At 44.7% G+C, this 24,031-nt stretch overlaps 1 protein-coding gene and 1 pseudogene across 8 annotated transcripts; one reads left to right on the top strand and one right to left on the bottom strand.

Moving 5' to 3' along the window:
• Positions 1–1,410: 1,410 nt before the first annotated feature.
• CARD8 (caspase recruitment domain family member 8) lies at positions 1,411–23,504 on the bottom strand. 8 transcript variants are annotated; one of them, XM_042919437.1, is made up of 12 exons: positions 23,402–23,504; positions 20,735–20,838; positions 19,082–19,240; positions 16,797–16,961; positions 12,419–12,474; positions 10,218–10,368; positions 9,185–9,414; positions 8,849–9,111; positions 7,459–7,584; positions 6,987–7,128; positions 5,329–5,373; positions 1,411–1,972 (listed from the first exon to the last, which is right to left on the bottom strand). In XM_042919437.1, the coding sequence occupies exons 2-12, from the start codon at positions 20,791–20,793 to the stop codon at positions 1,701–1,703; spliced, it is 1,668 nt and encodes a 555-aa protein (XP_042775371.1). In that variant the 5' UTR covers positions 20,794–20,838; positions 23,402–23,504; the 3' UTR covers positions 1,411–1,700. The 8 variants fall into 8 exon arrangements, with proteins under 8 accessions (XP_042775371.1, XP_042775372.1, XP_042775373.1 ...); XM_042919438.1 differs by lacking the exon at positions 23,402–23,504 and adding an exon at positions 21,826–21,961; XM_042919439.1 differs by lacking the exons at positions 20,735–20,838; positions 23,402–23,504 and adding an exon at positions 20,198–20,365.
• LOC122208774 lies at positions 13,094–14,350 on the top strand (annotated as a pseudogene).
• Positions 23,505–24,031: the final 527 nt, after the last annotated feature.

Below are 24,031 nucleotides of genomic sequence, written 5' to 3'. Positions count from 1 at the left end.
TCTAGATTCTACTCTAACACAATATTGATACTACTACTGAGGCATTCAGTGTGTATCTTTTCATCTCTAGTGCAATCACCAAAAAATACACGACCACATCTTGTCAAAAACACAACAGATAAATTAAGGTGGAATCTGAAAAAACTCTTCACGTAACCCCTGAAAAGCCAAGAAAGGAAAGATAGCCATGCAACACAAAGGGCATAAACAGAAAACAAATCCAAAAATGGCTGACCCAGGCTAGATTCTAACATGTCAACGATTATGTTCAATGTAAACGGCTCAACGTGCCAATTAAAGCAGAGATTGTCAACGTGGGTTAACAAAACGAAAACAAACTGACTCAACTCTATGCCGTCTTCCACAAAAACTCACTTCAAATATAATGAAATAAGTTGAGTTCAAAGTCAAAGGGTAGCAATAATTATGCCATGCAAACACTAGTTCAAAGACGGCTGGGATGGATAGAAAATGGCAGGGCCCAATGGAGACTCCAAATGTCAGGCTTATTTTTGTGACATCCTTAGCCAGGAGGGCCTCTCTCAGAATCAGCTGGATGCTCTTCATCTTTCCTCTCGCTGGTTCTATGCAGGCCATTTATCCATACTTCACCACTGGGTGGACCTGCCCACTCCCAGTACCAGCCTATATTCCAGCAGCAAAACGTTTTCTGCCAACGTTCGCATGGGCTTCCATTCCTGTGCTCTGTTCCATGAAAGGGACTCAGATCATTCTGGGATAAATACCAGTGGATAAAATGTTAAAGACACAGCATGTTTTTAATAACGACAACATTAAGACTTAGGAATGCCATGAATGTCCTCAACAGAGAGGTTTTTTAAAAAATGTTTATTTATTTATTTTGAGAGAGTGAGAGAGAAGGGGAGGGGCAGAGGGGGAGAGAGAGAATCCCAAGGAGGCCCCACACTGTCAGCGCAGAGACTGAAGTGGGGCTCGAACCCACCAACCGTGAGATCATGACTTAAGCCAAAGTCAAGAGTCGGACGCTCACCTGACTGAGCCACCCAGCCCCCCCCCCCACCGCCAACAGAGAGTTTTTGTAAGACTTCCTGCCTTTTGTTGTGAGACGGTAACATCCCAGAGGTAATGTTCACCGGAATTGCTTCTCACATTGCTCAGGAGAACTGGTCTCCCTGGGCCTTGTCAATCACGAACACACTTGCGTTTATCTGCCTCTGCCCAGATGTCCAAGAAATGTGCCAATGGATGAAACAGGATTTTTTTTTAATTTTTTCAATGTTTATTCACCTTTTTGAGAGACAGAGACACAGCATGAGCAGAGAAGGGGTAGAGAGAGGGAGGCACAGAATCCGAAGCAGGCTCCGGGCTCCGCGCTGTCACCACAGAGCCCGACGCGGGGCTCGAACTCACAAACCGTGAGATCATGACCAGAGCCAAAGTCGGATGCTCAACCGACTGAGCCACCCAGGCGCCCCAGGATTTGTTTTTAAAAAGCACTTCGAGGCAGTAGTCCTCTCTTCAGATATTCTTGACGTTAAGATATTAGGATACACTAATAGGTCTCCGCGAAATTACACATCAGTCCTCAGGAAAGCCTGTGTGATGTGTTGGTGTTACCTGGACCTCGTGCCTTGGACCCTGAACTCAATGATCACCCGTCCGTTTATCCATTTGCAGCGGAGAACACTGGATTCTCTCTTCCTGAGTATCGGTCTGAATCACTGTTGTAAGCTCTGCTGGTTGAGGTAGGACATCAGATAAGGGTCTCTTCTACTAATGCTTTTGAAGAGCACCTTCTGGGCCTGGTGCCCTTTATTCTCCACCATCCTCAGTAGGGTCTCGTTCCTTCTCTGCTGTGTTGGCATCTGCCGCACCATCTCCTTCTCTTCCTCGGTGAAGACCCCACGGTCCTGAAGATCATCCAGGACTCCATTCAGGTTCCCCAGCCTGGCTTGAAGATGACGATGGTGCTCCTTCATAAAGGCCACAGCTGGACAGAAGGAAGAGTTGCAGACTGAGAAAGGGGAAGCTTGCTTATAGGGGTCAGGACCCATGCCCAGCTTCAAGACATAATTCTGCATGGAGACGTTGCTCATTATCTTTTGCGGGCTGCCCGGGTCTCACAAACGCACGCTCGGGACGCGCAGTCCATTCTCAGGGGTCAATGAACCTAGGGAGAACTCAGTGAGACCTCTTCTTCAATCCCAGCACCCTCCCCTCCAAGCTCTGAGCACCTCGCCTTCGCTACTTTCCGGTTGTCATCGGAACCCTAGAGAGAGGGCTCTACGTTGCCATCCATCCAACTACTCATCCTTCTAACCGTCTCCGAGTTCATACATTGCCAGCAGCTGTGCATGACACCAGAGAGGCAGATGGATAAGGCTGGCTCCCCACCCTCAAGGGTCTTCTGCTGCTGAACTGTGTAGAAAGAGATTTACCTGGTTAAGGACCACACAGGAGGGACAGGGGCACTGGACGGAAGAAGGTATTTTGCATCATGCTGACTCAGGGTTCCTGTTGGTGCCCATGTATAGTACCTCTGTGACCTTGGCCAAATAACATTGCTTTCTTGTTCCTCAGTTTCTTCACTAAAAGTGGGGGGGGGGGGGCGCGCCTGGGTGGCTCAGTCAGTTGAGGTTTCAACTTCGGCTCAGGTCATGATCTCGCAGTTCGTGAGTTCAAGCCCCACATTGGGCTCTCTGCTGTCAGCACAGAGCCTGGAGCCTGCTTCAGATCTTCTGTCCCCCTCTCTCTGCCACTCCCCCGGCTTGCACTCTCTCCCTCTCTCTTTCTCTTTCAAAATAAAACAGCATTTTTTAAAAAGTGTGATTGCTTTTTATGTACAAGTCATGCCTCTAGAACTTTTGCTCTTAACACGGTGGCACAGGTAATTCATGCCCAGTCATCTGTGGCTATAGCCAAACAGCTTAATTTAATGACGTGATTTCTGTGAAGTCTCGGTCTTTGTACTGAAAAGTCATTGCAAGTGTATGGTCAGTGACCCCACAGTTTGAATGAATGATGTTGCTGCCACAGAAAGATTCTCAGCTTAACCTATTCTTGCTGCCTCGATTGTTTCAACCTTTCCGTTTGTTTAGCAACTGCTATTCAACCTTCGTTTTCTTAAGTGTATTTACTTTTTGAGAGAGAGAGAAAGAGCACATGCGCACGAGCAGGAGAGGGGCAGAGAGAGAATCCCAAGCAGCCTCCACGCCATCAGCGCAGAGCCCGATGCAGGACTCGAACTGGGACATCATGACCTGAGCCGGGATCAAGAGTCGGACGCTCAACCGAATGAGCCACCGAGGCGCCCTTGCTATTCGATCTTCTTAACTGGACATAAACTTCACTTTTTCCTTTTCTCCAGGATGCACTCTGAGACGTTTTCAGCTCCCTCAATGCTAGATCCAAGCTCCTCATGTTATCCTCTTCTAAACCCCTCCAGTTTTCCTTGGCAACACGCGCCACAAGTATATTTTGATAAGCAGTGTGGAACAGGCTTCATTGTTTTCCCCTGCTGGAATAGAAACCCCATGCGTGCAGAGTGTGTCTGTCTCAGGCTACACTGCATGCAACATTGTTACTTCACGGCCACTACCATGTCCGCACTCTGACGCTCCTCTGTGATTGGGGAAGCCAGCCACCGTTTATTGACAGGACTAAACAGAAGTGGACCATATAAAGCACAAATACAGGTACCCTGATTACTTAGCATGCTACAGGCCTTTGATAAGCTGCGTTTGTCATCAAGATCATTTTTATCACCATAGTCCCATGGGACAAATGTCACCACAGCCTTCAGGTCACAAAGGAGGGGATGACTAGACTGTGAAGCAAAGTCTTCACGGAAGAATTAGTATCAAAGGAGGATTTGAAGGATTTGTAGGACTTCTTTAATGTTTACTTATTTTTGGAAGAGAGAGAGAACAAGCAGGGTAGGGCCAGAGGATGCGAAGCTGGCTCTGGGCTGACAGCAGTGAGCCCGATGTGGGGCTGGAACTCATGAACCGTGAGATCATGACTCGAGCCGAAGTCGGATGCTCAACCAACTGAGCCAGCCAGGTGCCCCGGAAGGAAAAGAATTTTGGTATTAAGTGCAAGATGCCACCATGCCAAAAGGGAAAGAGGGGTAAAGAGGTGTCATGATTCATGGCACATGGTGGCCAAGATAAAGATTTGACTCAAGATGTGGGCCGGCAGAAGCTTCTGAAGGCTCTTCTAGACAGAGTGAATGAGTGTCAGTTTCATCCTTCAGACGACAGGTGACAGATATCTCTTGCTCAAGAGCTTGTGTGATAGGAAGGGTAGAGACCCTGTATTAATGCTACACACTCACCACCTGCATTAAGTCCTTTCAGTTTCCTTTATGAAATCACCTTTAGCTGATTCTTCACCAAGAGCTGTAGCTGAGTTTGAACCCAATTGCAACTCTAGGTGTGGGGCCTGATTTTCTCCAGCTAGTCTGCCTCTCTGGACCTCCTGACAGCACCCGCTGGCCAGGATGAGTCTGCTGCCATTTCAAGCCAATGCGATACCCGAGGAGCCTTCTCCTCCCTGAGAGACACCAGAAAATGCTCTCCTTCTCCTCCTGGATGATCTGTTTTGACAAAGGGGGCCCGTCACTTCTACTGCGTGGAGCCCGACGATCATGGCCAACAACGTGGAAGGCAGAATGGAGTCCTCTGAATCTTGGCTCCTTATTTTATTTTATTTTATTTTATTTTATTTTTAAAAGTTTAGTGCGATTGAGTCCCACGCTCCTCCGACTGAGCCAGCCAGGTGCCCTTTGGCATTTTATTTTAAATAATTTCTTTCCCCGCTACCTACCATTTCCATTAACCTTAACCAATTCCCAGCTAACACCTGATCTTGACATTTACAACAGCCTCATAAGCCAATGCCCACTTCCTGTTCATTCCTCACTCACAGTCATCCACACAGTTCCGAAGAGTGAGTGCATTGTTACTCACCCTTCAAAAGCCCCCCTTTGCCTTCGGACTAGGCTCCAAAAGAGTTCAATGATCATCCTTATGCTTACAAGTTCTGTTTCTTGCCTGCCCCTCTGGTCTCATGTGGTCTCCGTCTCTCTAAAGTTTGATCCCCAGCCGCCTCGAACTACTCTTACTTAAAGTTCAGCGGATGCAAAATGGTTTCCCAAAAAAGTGTGGTTGCACGCTCAGAGTCTGCGTATTACAGCCTCATGTGTTTGCTGAAGTGCATCAGACTCTGTGTTTGTCTCTGGAACCACTTAGTCTTTGTAAATGAAGAGAAGGTATGAACCCACATTGAGCGACATCACTCAAAGATCTCCTGAAATCAGACTTTTGGTGGAAACACTGCACTGACCTGGGAGGGGAGGAGGGGCCGATGTAGCACCAAACTGGAGCTCCTCTAGGAAGGAAGGAAAAGTTGGAGAATGATATGAAATCAGCTGTATACCTTTATTTAGTTTTTCTTTTCTTTTCTTTTTTAAGTTTATTGTTTTAGTAATCTCTACGCCTATCTTGGGGCTAGAACTCATGACCCCGAGATCAAGAGTCACATTGCTGTACTGATCGAGCCAGACAGGTGCCCCTTGGTTTCTCTAGGCTTTGATGTAACACACTAAAATAATTTTTTAAAATTTTTAAATGTTTTTATTTATTTTTGAAGGAGAGAGAGAGAAAGAGACAGAGCATGAGCAGGGAAGGAGCAGAGAGAGAGGAAAACACAGAATTCGAAGCAGGCTCCAGGCTCCGAGCTGTCAGCACAGAGCCCGATGCAGGGCTCAAACCCACAAACCATGAGGTCATGACCTGAGCCGAAGCTGGACGCTCAACCGACTGAGCCACCCAGGCGCCCCTGTAACACACTAAAGTAATTTAATTCCATTCCCTAAGTGAAGGATCCCATTCGAACATTAATATACAAATGGAACCCCATGAGGTAGAAGGTCACTCCCTACCCATTAGGGAAATGCATCAGAGGAAGGAATATATTTTCCCAACATTCCTTCTATTTCTATTTCTAAGCCAGTATGTGAGACAATGTGAAGCCAACCCTTAAGTTATCATACTGTTCTACATAAATTATCCTCTAGGAAACAGAACTACCCTATGACCCAGAAGTTGCACCAGAAATTATTTAGCCAGAGGATACAACAAGGTCCAGATTTGAAGGGGTTCATGAGCCCCAATGTTTATAGCAGCATTATTTACAACAGCCAAACTATGGAAGAGCCCAAGTGTCCATCAACTGATGAATGGATAAAGAAGATGTGGCATATATATGTGTGTGTGTGTGTGTGTGTGTGTGTGTGTGTGTGTATTACTCAGCCATCAAAAAAAATGAAATCTTGTCATTTATAGCTATGTGGATGGAGCTAGGGTATACTATGCTAAGTGAAATAAGTCCGTCAGAGAAAGATGAATACCATAGAATTTCGCTCATATGTGGAATTTAGGAAACAAAACAGATGGACATATGGGAAGGAGAAAAAAAAAAAAAGAAAGAAAGAGGAAAGCAAACCATAAGCGATTCCTAATGATAGAGAACAAACTGAGGGTTGATGGGAGGGAGGCGGGTGGGGGAGGGGCCAGGTGGAAGATGGGCACTAAGGAGGGCACTTGTAATGATGAACACTGGGTGTTGTATGTAAGTGACGAATCGCTGAGTTCTACTCCCGAAACCACTATTGCACTAGATGTTAACTAACCAGAATTTAAAGAAAAATTAGGAAGAAAACAATTATCTTCTAGGCAAACGTGTTTTGGCATGAAATACCATCATGAAGTGATTAAATGTGAACAATAAGCGAGTACATTCCTTAAACCTTCTAACACTGGGGTTGTTGATAGTGCAGAACTTTGGACACTATAAACTGTCAGTAGATTTATTTTCTTCTCTGGGATGAGACCATAAACAGACCTTCTCCTGTGATAGACTTCACTGCAACCAAGGAGACAGGTGCGTGATTTCCCCCCCCCCCCCAATTCTAGCCTTATATATATATTTTTTTTACCTACCTGGCTTCACCAAAGTGTACCAGATCAAAGTCTTGTATCTTTTGTCAGTAATTTCAAGCATGATTGGTTCCTTCATCCTCCCAGCATAGACTTTAGAGAAGACCTGGATTTCTCCAGGGTTCCTGTAGGATAATTTCAACTCCTAGAGGAAACACATGACTTAAAGCATCGGTGGGGGGGTGAGGGGGTGGCAAGTTCTGTTTGCCTACAGGAAACTGGCCACTGAAATATAATCCATTTCCCATACAATCTCATGGCTGGTTGAGAGGAAAACAGAGGGAGAAAGGTCAACATTCTTGGTAAGTTTACAATTTCAGGAAATATTATTGTTCCATGGAAGGAAGAGTAGACCAGCTCTTATCAGGACATGGTTCAGAGAATAATCTTCTCTCTTTTTTTTTTTTTTTTCTTCAAAAGTACAAAATATTTTTGAAACATGTGTTCAATTTGAGTTAGATCCAATTCTACTGACCTTGGGTATTATTTCCAGGGGAGGCAAACAAGACACAATATAACGGGAACCAAAATTCAGTGGGTCCACTGGGGGCGAGGTCTGCAGACGCACACCTTGAAATTTAGCTTCCTCCTCATCTATTGCCTGAGGAAGAAGCAGCAGAAGCAAATCAGAGGGCAAAGCTAAAAGGAAATAAGCAAAAGCAGTCGCATACAAAGTTCTCCATATACGGTATCAAGTAGCACGTATGACATCATTCAATGGACGTAAAGGTTCATGTACAGACTGATACATTCAAATATATATGTATATACCTATATATATGCATATTCGTATATATATGAATATGTCTCTGTATATAAGGAAGGAATGTCGTTTTGAAAAGGCTCAGGTCATCATCTCACAGCCGTGAATTCAAGCCCCGAATCAGGCTCTGTGCTGACAGCATAAAGCCTCCTTGGGATTCTCTCTCTCTCTCTCTCTCTCTGCCCCTTCCCTGCTCTCTCACTCAAAATAAACAAATAAACTTTAAAATATTTTCTCTTGTATTTTAAATACCCACGGTTACTCACAACCTAACAACCGCCAGGCCCACACTTGCCTCTTACTGAGCTGTAGGAAAATTAACCAATTGGCCAGAAAATCAGATGAGTCTTCCCCCACTACCCTCTCCACCGAGGCTGGAGGAACAGAAGTGATACTCTATCCAGGGATGCAGTAGCTAGGGGGCCACAATGGCCACCAACACTTCTGCTTCAGCACTAACCCTGGAAAGGGGGGGGGGGAGGACTCTGAGCCTTTCACAAATGCACAGGAGGAGGATGACTGCAGAGGGGCGCGTGTGTGTTTCATTTAGATATTACTAATGTCCATTTCTACAATGAAATCTCTGCATCACCTCTTCTGCCAGTCCCCATAAGTCTCCTTTCCCTTTTTTGCTTCTCCTTAAAAGCCGGAAAAGGTAGCTCCATTTTTAGCAGAACCAAACTCCTATTGGGATCATTGCGTATCGTTCTAGAGTCAGCACCTACAGATTGACCTTGTGAAGGGTGATTCATGCTTCTATCAATGAAAGCTGTGCCTTGACTTTTCCTTTCTATGTTTGTTTGTTTGTTTGTTTATTGTGTGTGTGTGTGTGTGAGAGAGAGAGAGAGCGCCAAGGAGGGGCAGAGAGAGAGGGAGAATCCCTAGCAGGCTTCAAGCTGTCAGCACAGAGCCCAACACGGGGCTCGAACTCACAAAACTGAGATCATGACCTGAACCAAAATCAAGAGTCCCACGTTCAACCTACTGAGCCACCCAGGTGCCCCTGTGCCTTGACTTTTCCGTTCAATAGGGAGACAGAAGGTCCAAGGTGATAGGCTGAAAATGTAATTCTCACATCTTCTCCCAAATCTGCAGGCCTTACCTTCGTTAGCAAGGAGTCGCTGGGGATAAGATACAAGTGAAATTTCACATCTTCGGGGTGGAAGTGATAATAGATTAGTGCCGTGGATGTGATGGGGACCGAAAGACAGGTCTCTCTGGCAAGTCTCAGCAGGATCCCCATCAGAGAGAAGCTAGGGTTTTCCAGGATGGCATAGAAAGGCTCCACTCGGGCTGGTGGCTCCAGGACCATCCCTTCATCCTTAAAATGAGCAACTTGGAACCAAGAGATATCGACCTCATTTGCTGCAGGGCAACCAGAAAGGCCATTAGACAATGTTCCCCACCGTCCCCACAGCCTCCTCTCTCCCCTCTGTACCTGGGAGGGAGATGACGTGGGGGAGGTGGATTTCAGTGATGACCCCCTCAGGCTCCACAGAGATGTCAAATAAAGGGCCGGCCACCATCCACTTCTCGTGATGCTGTAACTTCAGGTCCAGGTGCCGACCCCAAGAATCGAACGTAATCGTCACGGTCACTGCTGCTGATACCAGGAAGCCAAGGCCTGTTGCTGGCCACAGATAGAAGCCGGCCACGGGGAAGTGGACACTGAAAAGAGTCAGAATGATAGTCATACAGGGACAACACCAGGACTTTGATTTAAAGAACAAATGTGCAGAGGCACCGAGGTGACTCAGTCAGTTGAGCGTCTGACTCAATTTCAGCTCCAGTCATGATCTCACAGTTTGTGAGTTCGAGCCCTGCATTGGGCTCTGTGCTGACAGCATGGAGCCTGCCTGGATTCTCTCTCTCTCCCTCTCTCTCTCTCTCTCTTTCTCTCTCGCTCTCTTTCTGCCCTCCCCACCACTATCAGAAATAAATAAACATTTAAAAAATAAAGAACAATTGTGCAGAGGGATGTGATGTTTGGGGTGGAGCAAGGATTAGAAAATTCTGCGGGGGGGAGGGGGCCCCTGGGTGGCTCAGTTGGTTGAGCGTCCAACTTCGGCTCAGGTCATGATCTCGCGGTTTGTGAGTTCGAGCCCCGTGTCAGGCTCTGTGCTGACAGCTCAGAGCCTGGAGCTTGCCTTGGATTCTGTCTCCTTCTCTCTCTGCCCCTCCCCCACTTGTGCTCTGTCCCTCTGTCTCTCAAAAATAAATAAATGTAAAAAAAATTTTTTTTAAAGAAAATTCTGGGGAATTAATTAGGCTTTCTGGGCCCTGATTTCTCTGTATTCTACATCTGTCAAAATTAAAATACCAACTCGGAATATGGAATACAGAGAATATTGACAAAATTTCAGATGTCTTAAGAGATATGTCATGTACGTGTATACATGTTAAGTATCACACATTATATACTTTCTTTATAGCAGAATTGTGTTTAAACAATCAGCATCTTCGATTCTTACCTGTATCTGTTTGCACTCTTATCAATCAACTCAATATCCACATTTCCTTCCGGTCCCAGAAACTGATTACTTTTACAAACCGGTTCAGTCCCAGAACAGAGTTTAGCAACCAGGTGGGGCACTACTGTCTTCTCTTCCCAGCAAGTATCTTCTGAAAAAAATATATTGCATGTGTCATATGTGGATTGTTGAAAAAGGCATGGCCTGAAGGGGTCCTGGATGTTGAATTGCACATGCACTGTTGGGAATCCAGATATCAGAGAGAAGGGTATAGGACTAGCACAAGCGGCTTTGTTTTGAATCCACACAGAGAAAGCCACAAGAAGGTTCTTTGTTACTGCTGAAATTACACCCCCAAATTTAAGAAGGAAGTCAGGCTGGGCAGCATGAGGGGCAGGGGGTGTATTTGCCTAAGTCAGGAACCACAGCAGCTAAATTTCTACATGGTCCCAAGGAGCAGAAAATGCTTGTTGCTGGTGAGGGAAGCCAAGTCCATAAAGCGAACAAGCATGAAAGCTGAAGAGGCAAAGACACATCTGTTCACTCTCGTCCTCTCCACCATCCATCTCGTGGCACCCCCAGACCATCGCCCGTTCCCTGAACGCTTCCAGGATCCGGCTGCGCAACAATGCTTGGAGACCCTCCGTGCACGCACTGCTGAATTCATTTCCCACTGCTTAGGCTCTGGGCGAGGATGATTTGCATAGAACAAATATCTCTAACCTGGGCGATAGAAATCTTTTAGCCACTGTCCTCTGACGAAAATTGGTTTATGAGGAATTATATATGATGGAATCTCATTTTGCAGAGAGTAGAGATCTTGTATAGGAAAAATGAAAAGTCTCAATTAAACAGTTACTTAACCTCTCTGAGTTTTTTTCCTCATGTAGAATTGCTCTGAATCTTGGTACCTGGCTGTGTGATACCCAGCGAAAATAGCACACAATGTTAGCTATTCATGTGATTAGCTTACCCAATGACCACATGACTGGGAAGACAGGAGTTGGGCTGGGCATCAAGATACAGCCAACACCAGTGCCCTGCTCTCCTTGAATCTCGCATGGCTTTCAAACTACTTCACACCATGTGGGACAGTTTTCAACCATCAGCACTTAGAGGTGGAGCAAGTAATGACAGAATCTAAAATAGTCATGTTGGGTAATTTTTTCCAGCCCAACACAATGAGCATAGATATATGGGCTGAATTTGAAGATGGAACCTATAAGAAGGTATTACTGGTTAAATGAGTCATAAGAGGGGTGCCTGGGTGGCTCAGTCAGTTAAGTGTCCAACTTCGGCTCAGGTCATGATCTCATAGCCCATGAGTTTGAGCCCCGCATCAGGATCTATGCTGACAGCTCAGAGCCTGGAGCCAGCTTCAGATTCTGTGTGTCCCTCTCTCTCTGTGCTCATCCCCTGTTCATGGTCTCTCTCACACTCTCTCTCTCTCTCTCTCTCTCTTAAAAATAAATAAACATTAAAAAAATTTTAATGAGTCATAAGAAAGAACTCTTTATCCAATAGGAAAGGTGTCCTGGTGTCCTTACAAGAAAAGGAAGGGGGACCAGATCTCTCTCTCTCTCTCTCTCTCTCTCTCTCTCTGGATGCACAAAGAAAAAACCATGTGAAGACCCAGGGAGAAGGTGGCCATCTACAAGCCAGGAAGAGAGTCTTCACGAAAGACCAAATCTACCAGCCTTTGATCTGAGACTTCTAGCTTCCAGAACCATGAGAAAATTAACTTCTATTGTTTAAGGCTCCTAGTCTACCGTATTTTGTTATGGCAGTCCTAGTAGACTAATACAATGGAAACGTCTCCTAACCAAATACAATCCAATGCTGCCACACCTCACTTACCAGCTGGAAGATTTCTCACCTCTAAGTTTGCTTTATTTGTCTTTGAAGTAGAATCTATATAATCCACTCATAGAGTTTCCATGGATAATAAAAAGAGAATATGTGTAATAACCCTAATAGAGTATTTGGAATATGGAATTCATTCCTGATATAACGTCCAAGATTTTGAGTACTTCATATCCCCATTTAAGTTGTATGGAGGATGGTGTTAGAGATAAGAAAATTTGTTTTTGGTTGTCACTGCCATAAAGGACTTCAACACTGTCTTCTCTATGTAAAGCCACGGGACATTTCCATCAACCCACTGACACAGCCCTGGCCTCATCTCTATGTTAGCCAATTACCTGATTCTTGACTCTGTGAAGATTCCTGGTCTTCAGATTCGCTTCTGAATGGACAACTTGAGTGTCAAAAATGAGGAAAATATTAGAAATTAGTTCACAGCAGGCACCTGGCTATCAGTAGAGCATGAGGCTCTTGATCTTGGCGTCATGAGTTTGAGCCCCATGTTGGGTGTAGAGATTACTTACAACCAAAACTTAAAAAAAAAAAAGAAAGAAATCAGTTCACACACACGCAATAATAATAATAATAAATAATAATAATAATAGTAATAGTAATAGTAATGAAAGGGATGTGATTAAAAACTAGAGCTGTTTGGCCCAAACAGTGGCCACTAGCCAAAAGAGGCCATTTAAACTTTTAATTTAATTTAATTTAATAATTTAATTTAATTTAATTTAAAATTCAGCTCCTCAAGGGTGCCTGGGTGGTTCAGTTGGCTAAGAGTCCAACTTCATTCAGGTCATGATCTCACAGTCCATTGGTTTGAGCCCCTCGTCGGGCTCTGTGCTGACAGCTAGAGCTTGGAGCCTGCTTAGGATTCTGTATCTCCCTTTCTCTCTGTCCCTCCCCCACTCATGTTCTGTCTCTGTCCATCTCTTGAAAATTAATAAAATTTAAAAACAATTTAAATTCAGCTCCTCAGCTGTACTATCCACATTTCAAATAATACCTACATGTGGAAAATGGATAACATATTGGCTACTGCAGAACAGAACATTTCCATCATCATGGAAAGTTCTACTGGACAGTTGTATTAGACTCTCAAAAAAGAGATAACCTGGACAAAGAGAGATTTGTTAACAAAATGTAAGCATAGTAGAACTAAGAGGATCTCTCAAACCAAATGTGTTTTCACCACTCTACCTCTTCTCCTATTATACCAGTGTCCAAAGTGGCCATACCTAACTTCTATTGTTTAAGTTGCTCTGGCTGGGGGGTGCCTGGATGGCTCAGTCAATTAAGTGTCCCAACTCTTGATTTCGGCTCAGGTCATGATCTCATGTTTTGTGGGTTTGAGACCCACATCGTTCTCTGTGCTGACAGTGCAGAGCCTGCTTGGGATTCTCTCTCTCTCTCTCTCTCTCTCTCTCTCTCTCACTGCCTCTCTCTCTCTCAAAATAAATAAACTTAAAAAAAAATATTTAAGTTGCTATGACTGTGTCACTTCAGCTGGCAGTAGGGGCAGGACTGGAGGGGGACAAGAATTTTGTGACCACATGGGTTTGTGAGATGCGACTGCTTATATTTCCAAATCCAATGGGCATGATGGCAAAGGAGGTCTGAGAGACAATATTCCAGGGCAAGTTAGATGCACACTACCCACTCTGAGTCTTTTACTGTGGAGTCTTTTTACTACCAACAAAGTACTGTGAACACACGTGCCTGGTGTCACTAAATGTCAACAGTGGTTAGAGAAGGATTTTCCAATTTTAGTATATGTGCTGCCGAAGCAAACACTAGAGAAGAATTTTCGAAATGAGCCTGCAAAACTTCCTGGAGAAAATTCACAGAAACAAGAAGCTGACATCGGTGAGGGTCAAAAGACACAGCAGGGGAAGAGGAAGAGAAGAAAAAGCAGAAGAGAGGTAGAAGAGGTCCAATAAAGCAAAAAAGAAGACTGTACCACAAAAGATTCTGATCGCCAAAATTCCCAGAGTGAAGAAGAAATATGTGACAGGACTACGTGGCTTTGCAACTTTCGAAATTGATCTTAAAGAAGCACAGAGACTTGATGCTCAAAAATTCTCCTGTGGGGACTCAGTAACAGGAGAGGATGAGATCATCATTCAGGGAGACTTTATATATGACATGATTGATGTCACTCAGGAAAAAATGGCCAGAGGTGGATGATGATGGCTACAAAGATCTTGGAAAAGCAAAGAAGTGATTTTGAAAATTTATCTGTAGTTAATGATCATAACTGAGAGTTGATGTGGCCAAAGGGAGAGAGGACTTAAATACATATATATATATATATACACACACACACACACACACACACACACACACGTACACACACACACACACGTTTATGTGTGTGTGTGTTTGTGCACATGCGTGTGTGTGTGTGTGTGTGTGTCCTACAGTAAACCTGTAGATTTCAGCACACTTGGTATTTTCACTGTTCTGGATAAGGTTGGTTCGTTTTTTTAACTGCCAAAGTCTGATAAACAGAGGGGAGACTGTAATGCTTATACATGAAATAGAATTTAGTCAAATAAACATTTTGGGTCATTTAGCATTAATTAATTAATTAATTGGCTCTCATTTGTGTCATATAACTTTTGGAATAAAAACACTGAATTAGCAATTGACTCATGGGTGAAACACATGCTCCCATAGCAGTGGTGCCCAAACTTGACTGCACCTGGGAAGATAAACCACTCGCCCCCCCCTCCCCCGCAACTCACACACATACCTATCACAAAACACAGGTCACAGCCCATACCAATTAAGTCAGGAGGTTGGTGGTGAGACCAAAGCACCATTACTTTTAAAGCTTCCATGATTCCACTATTTAGACAAAGCTGAAAATCATGATCTATGGGGTGAGCTAGTGGTTCATGAGGCACCTGGTTGTGAGAATCTGTCCCTAACACATGACGACAACCAACACAATCCAGCCTCTGTCTTGGGGAGTTGGAAATTTGGAATGAATCAAGACCTGGGGTATCACAAGGCAAGAATCCTAGTTCCTAAAAAGAGGTATGATGAAGGACGCCTGAGTGGCTCAGTCAGTTGAGCGTCTGACTCTTGATCTCAGGTCATGATCTCATGGCTGTGAATTCGAGCTCTGTGTTGGGCTCTGTGCTCGTCATGAAGCCTGCTTAAGTTAAAAAAAAAAAGGAGGGGAGGGGGAGATGTGATGAAAGAGGAAACAAAAGCATTGTTTTCTGTGGGTAAAGTAATTATTGCATAATTGCTTCCATGGTATCATGAAATGTCTAGTTTCACTGATGTGTTCTTAGATTCCCTTCATTTCTTGATCTATACGCGTAATCCTTGATCCCCAAACTCCTTATCTATTCCTTGCTATGTCTATTCACTTCAACATGATAAGGGATTAACAGAGAAATTGATACACAGGCTATGGATAAAAAAGAACACATATTTGCAGAAGTGGACTTAAAGAATCTGTGGCTCTTTTCTCAAAAGCGTTCTTGGGCAAGCCACGTGCGAGAAACTTGACCTGCCCTGCTCAGTCTTGGCGCTATGTCTGAGGCTACAGAAGCAGTCATGGATTGTGTTGGCCCCATGCAAAGCACGGAGGTTACATACACTGCCTTCTGTGTGATGCTCCTGCATGCTGGATTCCAATGGGTGGCAGAGGTTGGGATTTCGGTGGTGGGAGGAACCCCTGGTGAGCGGGAGCCAATTCATCCCAGTAGGTGGGATCCGACTGTTAAATTTTTCAGGAATTTTGTGTGCAGGTTGTTAAACACAGCTATTATTAAGAATTAAGTTACCGGGGCGCCTGGGTGGCTCAGTCGGTTAAGCGGCCCACTTTGGCTCAGGTCATCATCTCACAGTCCGTGAGTTCGAACCCCGTGTCAGGCTCTGTGCTGACAGCTCGGAGCCTGGAGCCTGTTTCAGATTCTGTGCCTCCTTCTCTCTCTGACCCTCCCCTGTTCATGCTCTGTCTGTCTCTGTCTCAAAAATAAATAAACATTAAAAAAAAAAGAATTAAGTTACCTAAGACTTTCATTTAAATAGACCATATTACAAATAAATAAATGCTCGCATTTTTACTACATCTTACTCTGCACTCTTTTCTCTAAGTTTGTTATTTATTCTTTTGTCATCTCTACACTCAACATGGGGTTCCGACTCAGGGTCCTGAGATCAAAGAGTTGCAAGCTCTTTCTACTGAGCCACCCAGGCGCCTCTATACTCTGTACTCTTGAGGTTATGCTAGTAGTTTGAAATCCACCATGATACAAGTAATCACCCCACAGAAATTGGACGGCACTACAAATAAAAGCTCTCTCCCTCCCCTGAGGAAGCTGGTGTTGAATATTTTCCACCACACCCCTTCAGGGACTCCCCACTCCGTCCTTCAGCCTCGTCACGAGCCAGATTCCCAAGGCACTGAGCTAGCAATTTGTTTTGGTTCCCATCTTAACCAATGACACAGTGATCTTTGCATCCATGACTGCCTTTTCGTGTATAGCTTCTCATCCTGCCTTCCTGGAAGAAGAGGTGGTTGATCTCATTCATAAATTTGTGGGTTTGCTGGTAAGACTGTATAACCTCATTCATTCTCCCCCTGATTCCCATATAAATGACCAAATTCCCCTGATTCCTGTGTGCCCCTCTGGTATCGAGGAACAGAATCCAGTACTGTTACAGCTTTTTCCATATAATCATTTCCCTTACCAGGAAATCTCTTCCTCACAGGACTCAGTTCCAAGAGCAGTGATGTGCGGTGGTGGCTTTGATATCAACACTTCACAATATCCTCCATTTTCTGAGAAAGTAGAAAACTGGTCATCCTGTATGTGCGCAGCCGAAGAGCAGGGGTGAGATACGTCATCATATCCACTGCACACAGAACGGAAGTTGTGTTATGAATACAGCATGGAGGCCTGGTGGAAGGACAATCTTGGCAGCATGATTTTATGTTAAAAGCCATGGACCCCATGCTTTGTCTTTATAGAAGTCTTCTCTCAAGCCCCCATGAGCCCATCTCACCCCGCTTCATACCAGATTTCACTGTGTCTCTATTTCCCATTCCACATTGCTCTCTCCATCCCGGGAAGCAGAACTCAGTCGATTCTCAACACCAAGTACTTGCTGTAACATTTTGTTTCATACTAGATTGTTGACCTAAGTGACCTTGTTGAGAAGTTTAGGGAGAAGAGAAGATTCCTAGCTTATATTCTGCCTTCACCCATCATTGGTGCCTGAGAGAATGGGACCCTAATGTGAGTGTGTGAAATTCCAGGATATCAGTGAGATTATGTTCTGTAAGAACCCACCCAGAACAGGGGCACCTGGGTGGCTGAGTTGGTTAGCAACAGACTCTTGACTTTGGCTCAGGTCATGATCTCATGGTTTTTGGGTTCAAGCCCCAAGTTGGGCTCTGCGCTGGCAGTGCAGAGCCAGCCTGGGATTCTCTCTCTCTGCCCCATCCTTGTTCATGCTCTCTTGTTTTCTCTCAAAATAAGTAAACATTTAAAAATGTAAGAGGAGGGGCGCCTGGGTGGCTCAGTCGGTTAAGCGGCCGACTTCAGCTCAGGTCACGATCTCGCGGTCCGTGAGTTCGAGCCCCGCGTCAGGCTCTGGGCTGATGGCTCGGAGCCTGGAGCCTGCTTCCGATTCTGTGTCTCCCTCTCTCTCTGCCCCTCCCCCATTCATGCTCTGTCTCTCTCTGTCTCAAAAATAAATTAAATGTAAAAAAAAAATTAAAAAAAAAATAATAATAAAATAAAAATGTAAGAGGAAAAGAACCCATTCAGTACTAATGCTCCTTTTCTACCTCCTGCCTCCACATGATGAGATACACCTGAGATGCTAAACGATGGATATCAGGCTTATTTCCTTCTTCCACTGGGGATCCTCGTCAAGATATGGAACAGAAAAGTCCTATGCTAGGTCCTTTCTTCTTCTTCACACTTGAGAGCTGGGGTCCAGGGTCCCTTGGCTGGCTGATATCAAGATTGGGGTTAAGAGCAAGGGAGCATCCTTTCGGCCAAGACCTGTAATGTCTAATATGATAGCCACTAGACACACGTGCCTATTTAAACTTAAATTTTAATTAATTAAAATTTAAAATCAGTTTCTCACTTGAACTAGCCATATTTCAAGTGGCCAAACATCGCAGGTGGACAATGGTTTTCATATTAGACACCACGCATATGAGCTATGTCCATGCTGGCAAGAATTCTATTGATAGCCCTGACCTTAATCATCTACGATGGTTCACTTGACTAGAGATTGGCATTGGAGTAACTGGCATTGGTTCAACCAAATAAAGTGGTTTATTGAGTCCTACAAGCCACGGTACCCTGTATAGAAATATCCTATTGAGAAAGGGTGGATAGACGAAGCAACACTGAGAAATTCTTGTGTTCATCAGCAATATATTCCTGCCTGTCAAATATTACCTTGAAATAAAATCTATATCTGAGTTACTAGTATTGGGTCAATGTCAATTTCCAAATTGTGGCAGTGATATTTTTGTTGTTGTTGTTAATGTAGTTAGAGACAGAAGAGTGGGGGAGGGGCAGAGGGGGGGAGAGAGAGAGAGAGAGAGAGAGAGAGAGAGAGAATCTCAAGCAGGCTTCATGCTCAGCTCTGAGCCCAATTCAGGGCTGGATGCCACGACCCTGGGATCATGACCTGAACTGAAATCAAGAGTTGGCACTCAACCGACTGAGCCACCCAGGCGCCCTGACAATGACTATGGTTATAAAAGATATCATCATTAAGGGAAGCTGGGTTGAGTGAACATTTTTGCTCATTCTGTACTACTTTGGCTACTTCCTGTGGGTCTTAAACCATCTCAAAATAAAAAGTCATAACGACGAAAAAGAAAGAACAAATACGCTGATTTTTATGCAAATAATCTCAACGTCTTTGCTTTTCACTGATCTCTCTAAGACAGAGGGACAAGATCCAGAATCTTCCATTTTATCCACACTGAATATAGTATCTCTTACCTGAGAAAGTCAATTTTGCATCGGTCCTGAGAAGGGGTAGAGATCTGTTTTTGTTTTTGCTTTGACCGGGCGGACATCCTCCACGGTGACAGGTAGAAGTTCTCTGAGTGGTAGGCGTTCTTTTCCACTTTGTCTGCATCACTGCTGCACACACACAACCTGGAAAACACAAAGGGTGTTGTGATTTGTGTGTATGTGCAGGGAACTGGATGGGGGGATGGTCTCCTCACTGTGATGCAGTGGAAGTAACACAAACCAGATGCCTCATCCTCAGAGTGATGCATTTTCTGATGTCCACCTTGGGATTCACTTATTTCACTGTGTTGACTGTTACCCCATCACCACTCAGCAGACAGTGAGCTCATCTCAGGAGACATGGCTCATTTGATTCTCAATGCTTCAGGTTCATCACATGTATATGTAATACTTGGTAAGACTTAATACAGACTCGAATATAACTTGTACAACAATATTGCATGGTAGTAAAGTAGGGAGTGTGAGAAGTTCCTTACTCTTCTGCTGCCCTTCATCGGTCCTAAAAAGGGGGAACTTTTGTACAATTGCACCACACTAGATGAATTAAACTTCCCCCAAAGCAACATCTGTTTATTTAGTGTGAGTTTGTCGTGACTATGGCGACCAAAGAGAAGAGAATCCAAAGGCTGGTTCTTGGCACTTATAGCCAAATCGACATTGTTGCTTAACTCTCTGAGGGAAGTATCGGTTTCCTGACTTGTAAAGCAAGGATATAACACCATCCTCGCAAATCCTTGTGATGATTAATTCTAGCAGGGTAATATTACCCAGTACCCAACCTAAAAAATGTTAGAGTCCCAAAGAAAATAACTCACGTCAGTCACCCTCAATACTCCCTAGCATGGGGGCTTGTACACCTGCCATATTGGCTGCATCTTTGGTCCAATTCATTTCTGTCCAGTTCCAAGATGAGGCAAAAATGTGCTTTCATTGGTCACAAAGAAAACAAGAGCCTCTGGAAGGTGTGCTGTTGAGGAGTAGCTGAAGCGTTCATGGATACAGCCTAGTGAGTTTGCCTTGTGCCTTGGGATGGTCAAAAGCACAGCCATGGCATCAGGGAAAGAGTTGGAGGAGACTCACTTGTGCTCAGGTATGAAGTTGTGGTCAGAGTCAAGGTCATATTACCCAACGATGGAGAGAGAAAGTCTAGGTAGTGCATCTGGCCATCCAGGAAGGTGTTCCCCCTCAGGTATGTTGACACGAGTGAATGAATAAGAAATGTAAGCAGAGCCTTTTCTTTAAAAAGAAAAAAGGAAAAAAAAAAAAAAAAAAAAAGCAAGGACACCTGGGGGGACTCAGTCGGTTAAGCGTCTGACTCTTGGTTTCGGCTCAGGTCATGATCTCACAGTTCATGAGATTGAGCCCCGCGTTGGGCTCTGGGCTGACAGCACAGAGACTACTTGGGCTTCTCTCTCTCTTCCTCTCTCTCTGCCCTCTCTCCCCCTCAAAATAGATAAATACACCTAAAAATTTTTTAATAAAATGAAATAAGTAATACAAAAAGACCGTAGTACTCAGTATTTCATGCATCAATAATGAGGAGGCAGAGGAAAATAATGAGGTACAGAGGATACAAAGCCATCAAGAGTCCTCAAAGGGCAGTATATATACTCTCACCATGTCAAAGGGCATCTCTTAAATATGCGTATCCTTTTCTTAGATGTATATTTTTCCATTTTATCAGCCGGTGTGTTTACCTCTCTGCTACGTCTCTATTAACCCTGAGAAAAGAAAAGAAAATTGTATTCACATAAGTTGGAAGAACCTGCAGATAAATGTTAGCTTTTATGTCGCCACACAATTGCCAACATTGTTTATTGTCCGCTCAAAAGAGGTACATCAGGTGAATTGTTCCCAGTAATGCTAGGCAATTGGAAGAGAGACCCAGAAAAGACTGTGAAGTTTAAAAATTATTTTTTAATTTTTCAATTTTTTAAGTGTTTGTTTCTTTCTGAGAGAGAGAGAGAGTGCAAGCAGGCTAGGGGCGGGGGGGGGGGGGGGGCAGACCGAGGATCTGAAGTGGGCTCCCTGATGACAGCAACGAGCCCAATGCAGGGCTCTCTCTCTCTCTCTCTCTCTCTCTCTCTCTCTCTCTCTCCTTCTCTTCTCTGTCTCTCTCTCTCAGAACAAATAAACTTTAAAAAGAAAAAAAAAAACCCAGAAATCAGAACCACATGGTAAACACGGGCAAATACCAAAAACCATAGTACCGATTAAAACTCAAAGAGATTCATTACAGCCCGATACCGAAGAAAGATTTGTAGGAGGATATTACAGACTCTGCAGAAGTGAAGGTTTTTTCCAGGTTAATTTATTTATTTTGAGAGAGAAAGGGAACAAGTGGAGGAGGGGCAGAGAGAGGAGACAGAATCCCAAGCAGGCTCCCCACCACCAGCATACAGCCCAACACAGGGATCAATCCCAAGAACTGTGAGATCAAGACCTGAGCTGAAACCAAGAGTCTGTCCTCAACTGACTGAGCCACCCAGGCACAGAAGTGACTTTGATTTTGCTTTCTTCTGAGTCAGATGCCAGCTCTGTCTGGCTCAAATCTACCCACAACCAGCTGCAGGGGGTTCTGAAAGCCCACTTCCCCTGCTGATTTCAAAAGGAGCTTGGAACTAGGCAATCTGCAGCCAAGGGCATCCTCCCATCTGTCCCTCCCTCCCCTGAAGCCACCCTACTTGATCTTTTCCTGCAGTACTTACCTAAGTCTCGGTTTCCCCAGGGCACAGAAAGGAGAAGGCAGAGCTGGTGGCTCAGACATCCCCGGGCTGCCCCAGGTTGTGTTCATCTGGGGAAAGACTGCCCCAAAGTGAAGAGGCTGAGGCTGAGTCAGAGGAGAATTAGGGATCTCCTCTTATTAAAAGAAGAAGTCCGGCCTCTTGTTATTTATGACATAATACTTTCCCAAGAATGTGTGATCACTGATGCTCAATTTTACTTTTTTTAACGATTTTACTTGTAAGTAATCTCTACCCCCAACATGGGGCTCAAACTCACAACCCTGAGATCAAGAGTTGGGTGCTCTACCCGCTGAGCCAGCCAGGTGTCCCACTGATTCTCAGTTTGAAATGTAATTATAATAATACTTTTACAGTAATGTTGATATTAATAATTTTGAATTGTGCATGTAATACTGTAATTATTAGAAGGTAGCTTTGTTGGGGCGCCTGGGTGGCTCAGTCAGTTAAGGGTCCGACCTCAGCTCCGGTCATGATCTCACAGTTTGTGAGTTCGAGCCCCACGTTGGGCTCTGAGCTAGGCATGAAAACTAACTTAAAAAAAAAAAAAGGCAGTAAGGGGAGCCTGGGTGGCTCAGTAAGCTAAGCATCCAACTCTTGGTTTTGGCTCAGGTCACGATCTCACAGTTCCTGGGTTCAAGCCCTGCATCAGGCTCTGCACTGACTGTGCAGAGCCTACTTGGGATTCTCTCTCTCTCCCTCTCTCTGCCTACTCACACTGTCCCTGTCTCTATCAAGATAAATAAATAAATTTTAAAATAAATTAAATAAATAGATAATGGCAAGAAAAAGCAACCCAACTTTATTATTTAAGAAAAAATTTTTTAAAAGCTTATTCATTTTTGAGAGGCAGAGACAGAGCACGAGCAGGGGAGGGACACACAGAATCCGAATGGGATCCAGGCTCTGAGCTGTCAGCACAGAGCCCGACATGAGGCTGGAACTTAGGAACTGTGAGATCATGATCTGAGCTGAAGTCGGACGCCCAACGGACTGAGCCACCCAGGAGCCCCAAGCAACAACCCAACTTTAGATGTTGGCCAGGATCTGGATGTCATTGTCCTAATGCTCACTTTTTTTTTTTTTTTAATTTTAAGTCATCTCTGTGCCCAACATGGGGCTCAAACTCACAACCTTGAGAACAAGAGTCACGCGCTCCCCTGGGTGGCTCAGTCATTTGAGCGTCAGACTTCGGCCCAGGTCATGATCTCGAAGTCTGTGAGTTCAAGCCCCGCGTTGGACTCTGTGCTGACAGCTCAGAACCTGGAACCTGCCTTAAGCATAAACACTGCTTCAAATTCTACATCTCTCTCCCTCTCCGCCCCTCCCCTGCTTGCGCTCTGTCTCTGTCTCTCTCTGTCTCAAAAATAAATATTAAAAAAAATAAAAACAAACAGACAAACAAACAAACAGTCACGTGCTCCACCAACCGAGCCAGAGTATCGAGTAGGATATAGAGCACCGTTGTTCAGTTGGCCAGGGACACTGGCGGCAAAGGATTGCAGAAAGGAGACCAATCAGCAGGGCAGAGTTTACTCACTCTTCTGGGGAGGAGAGGGGCCAGACATCTAGAGATGAGCTGAGTTCCCGCCAGGGAGTTTTAAGGGTTTGAGAGGGCTGAGGCTCTGTCCTCAGAGGGGCCAATTTCTCGACAGGGTAGTTAGACCTAGAGGTGGTAGGTTTTTAAGAAACGCTGTCCAGGATGTGGGTTGTGGTCAGGCTAGAGAAGAGTATGGTGCCTACTTTCTGAGGTTGGCGGGTACCCTGACCTAGAAAAACAAAGAGTTCAGGGTCAAGGGCACACTTGACCCTGTGAGTCTTGCCACTAAGTGTGGCTGGTGGGGCAGAGAGCTTTGAATAGATTCCTTTCAACAGTCATTTTGGCTTCAGTGCAAAACATCCTAGGGGACGCCTGGGTGGCTCAGTCTGTTAAGCATCCTACTTCAGCTCAGGTCATGATCTCTGGGTTCGTGAGTTCAAGCCCCATGCCGGGCTCTGTGCTAAGAAGCTCAGAGCCTGGAGCCTGCTTTGGATTCTGTGTCTCCCTCTCTCTCTCTGCCCCTCCCCAGCTCATGCTCTCTCTCTCTCTCTCTCTCCCTCTCTCTCTCTCTCTCTGAAAAATAAATAAACATTAAGAAAAAAAATGTTAAAGATCCCATAATTTGCATAC

The sequence above is a fragment of the Panthera leo genome, chromosome E2, assembly GCF_018350215.1.
Source record: "Panthera leo isolate Ple1 chromosome E2, P.leo_Ple1_pat1.1, whole genome shotgun sequence".
Classification (NCBI taxonomy): domain Eukaryota; kingdom Metazoa; phylum Chordata; class Mammalia; order Carnivora; family Felidae; genus Panthera; species Panthera leo.
Note: the sequence above shows the minus strand (reverse complement) of the source record. Positions and strands in the feature narration are given on the sequence as shown.

Excerpts from the sequence above, each read along its gene's own strand:
- CARD8 (XM_042919434.1), bottom strand. The coding sequence starts at position 19,365 with ATGCATCACTCTGAGGATGAGGCATCTGGTTTGTGTTACTTCCACTGC. Across the intron at positions 5,374-6,986 it reads GTACACTTTGGTGAAGCCAG|AGGAGCTCCAGTTTGGTGCT; the intron begins GTAGGTAAAAAA and ends CTTCCTTCCTAG. Across the intron at positions 1,973-5,328 it reads GGCCCCTCCTCCCCTCCCAG|CTGTGGCCTTTATGAAGGAG; the intron begins GTCAGTGCAGTG and ends CCTTCTGTCCAG.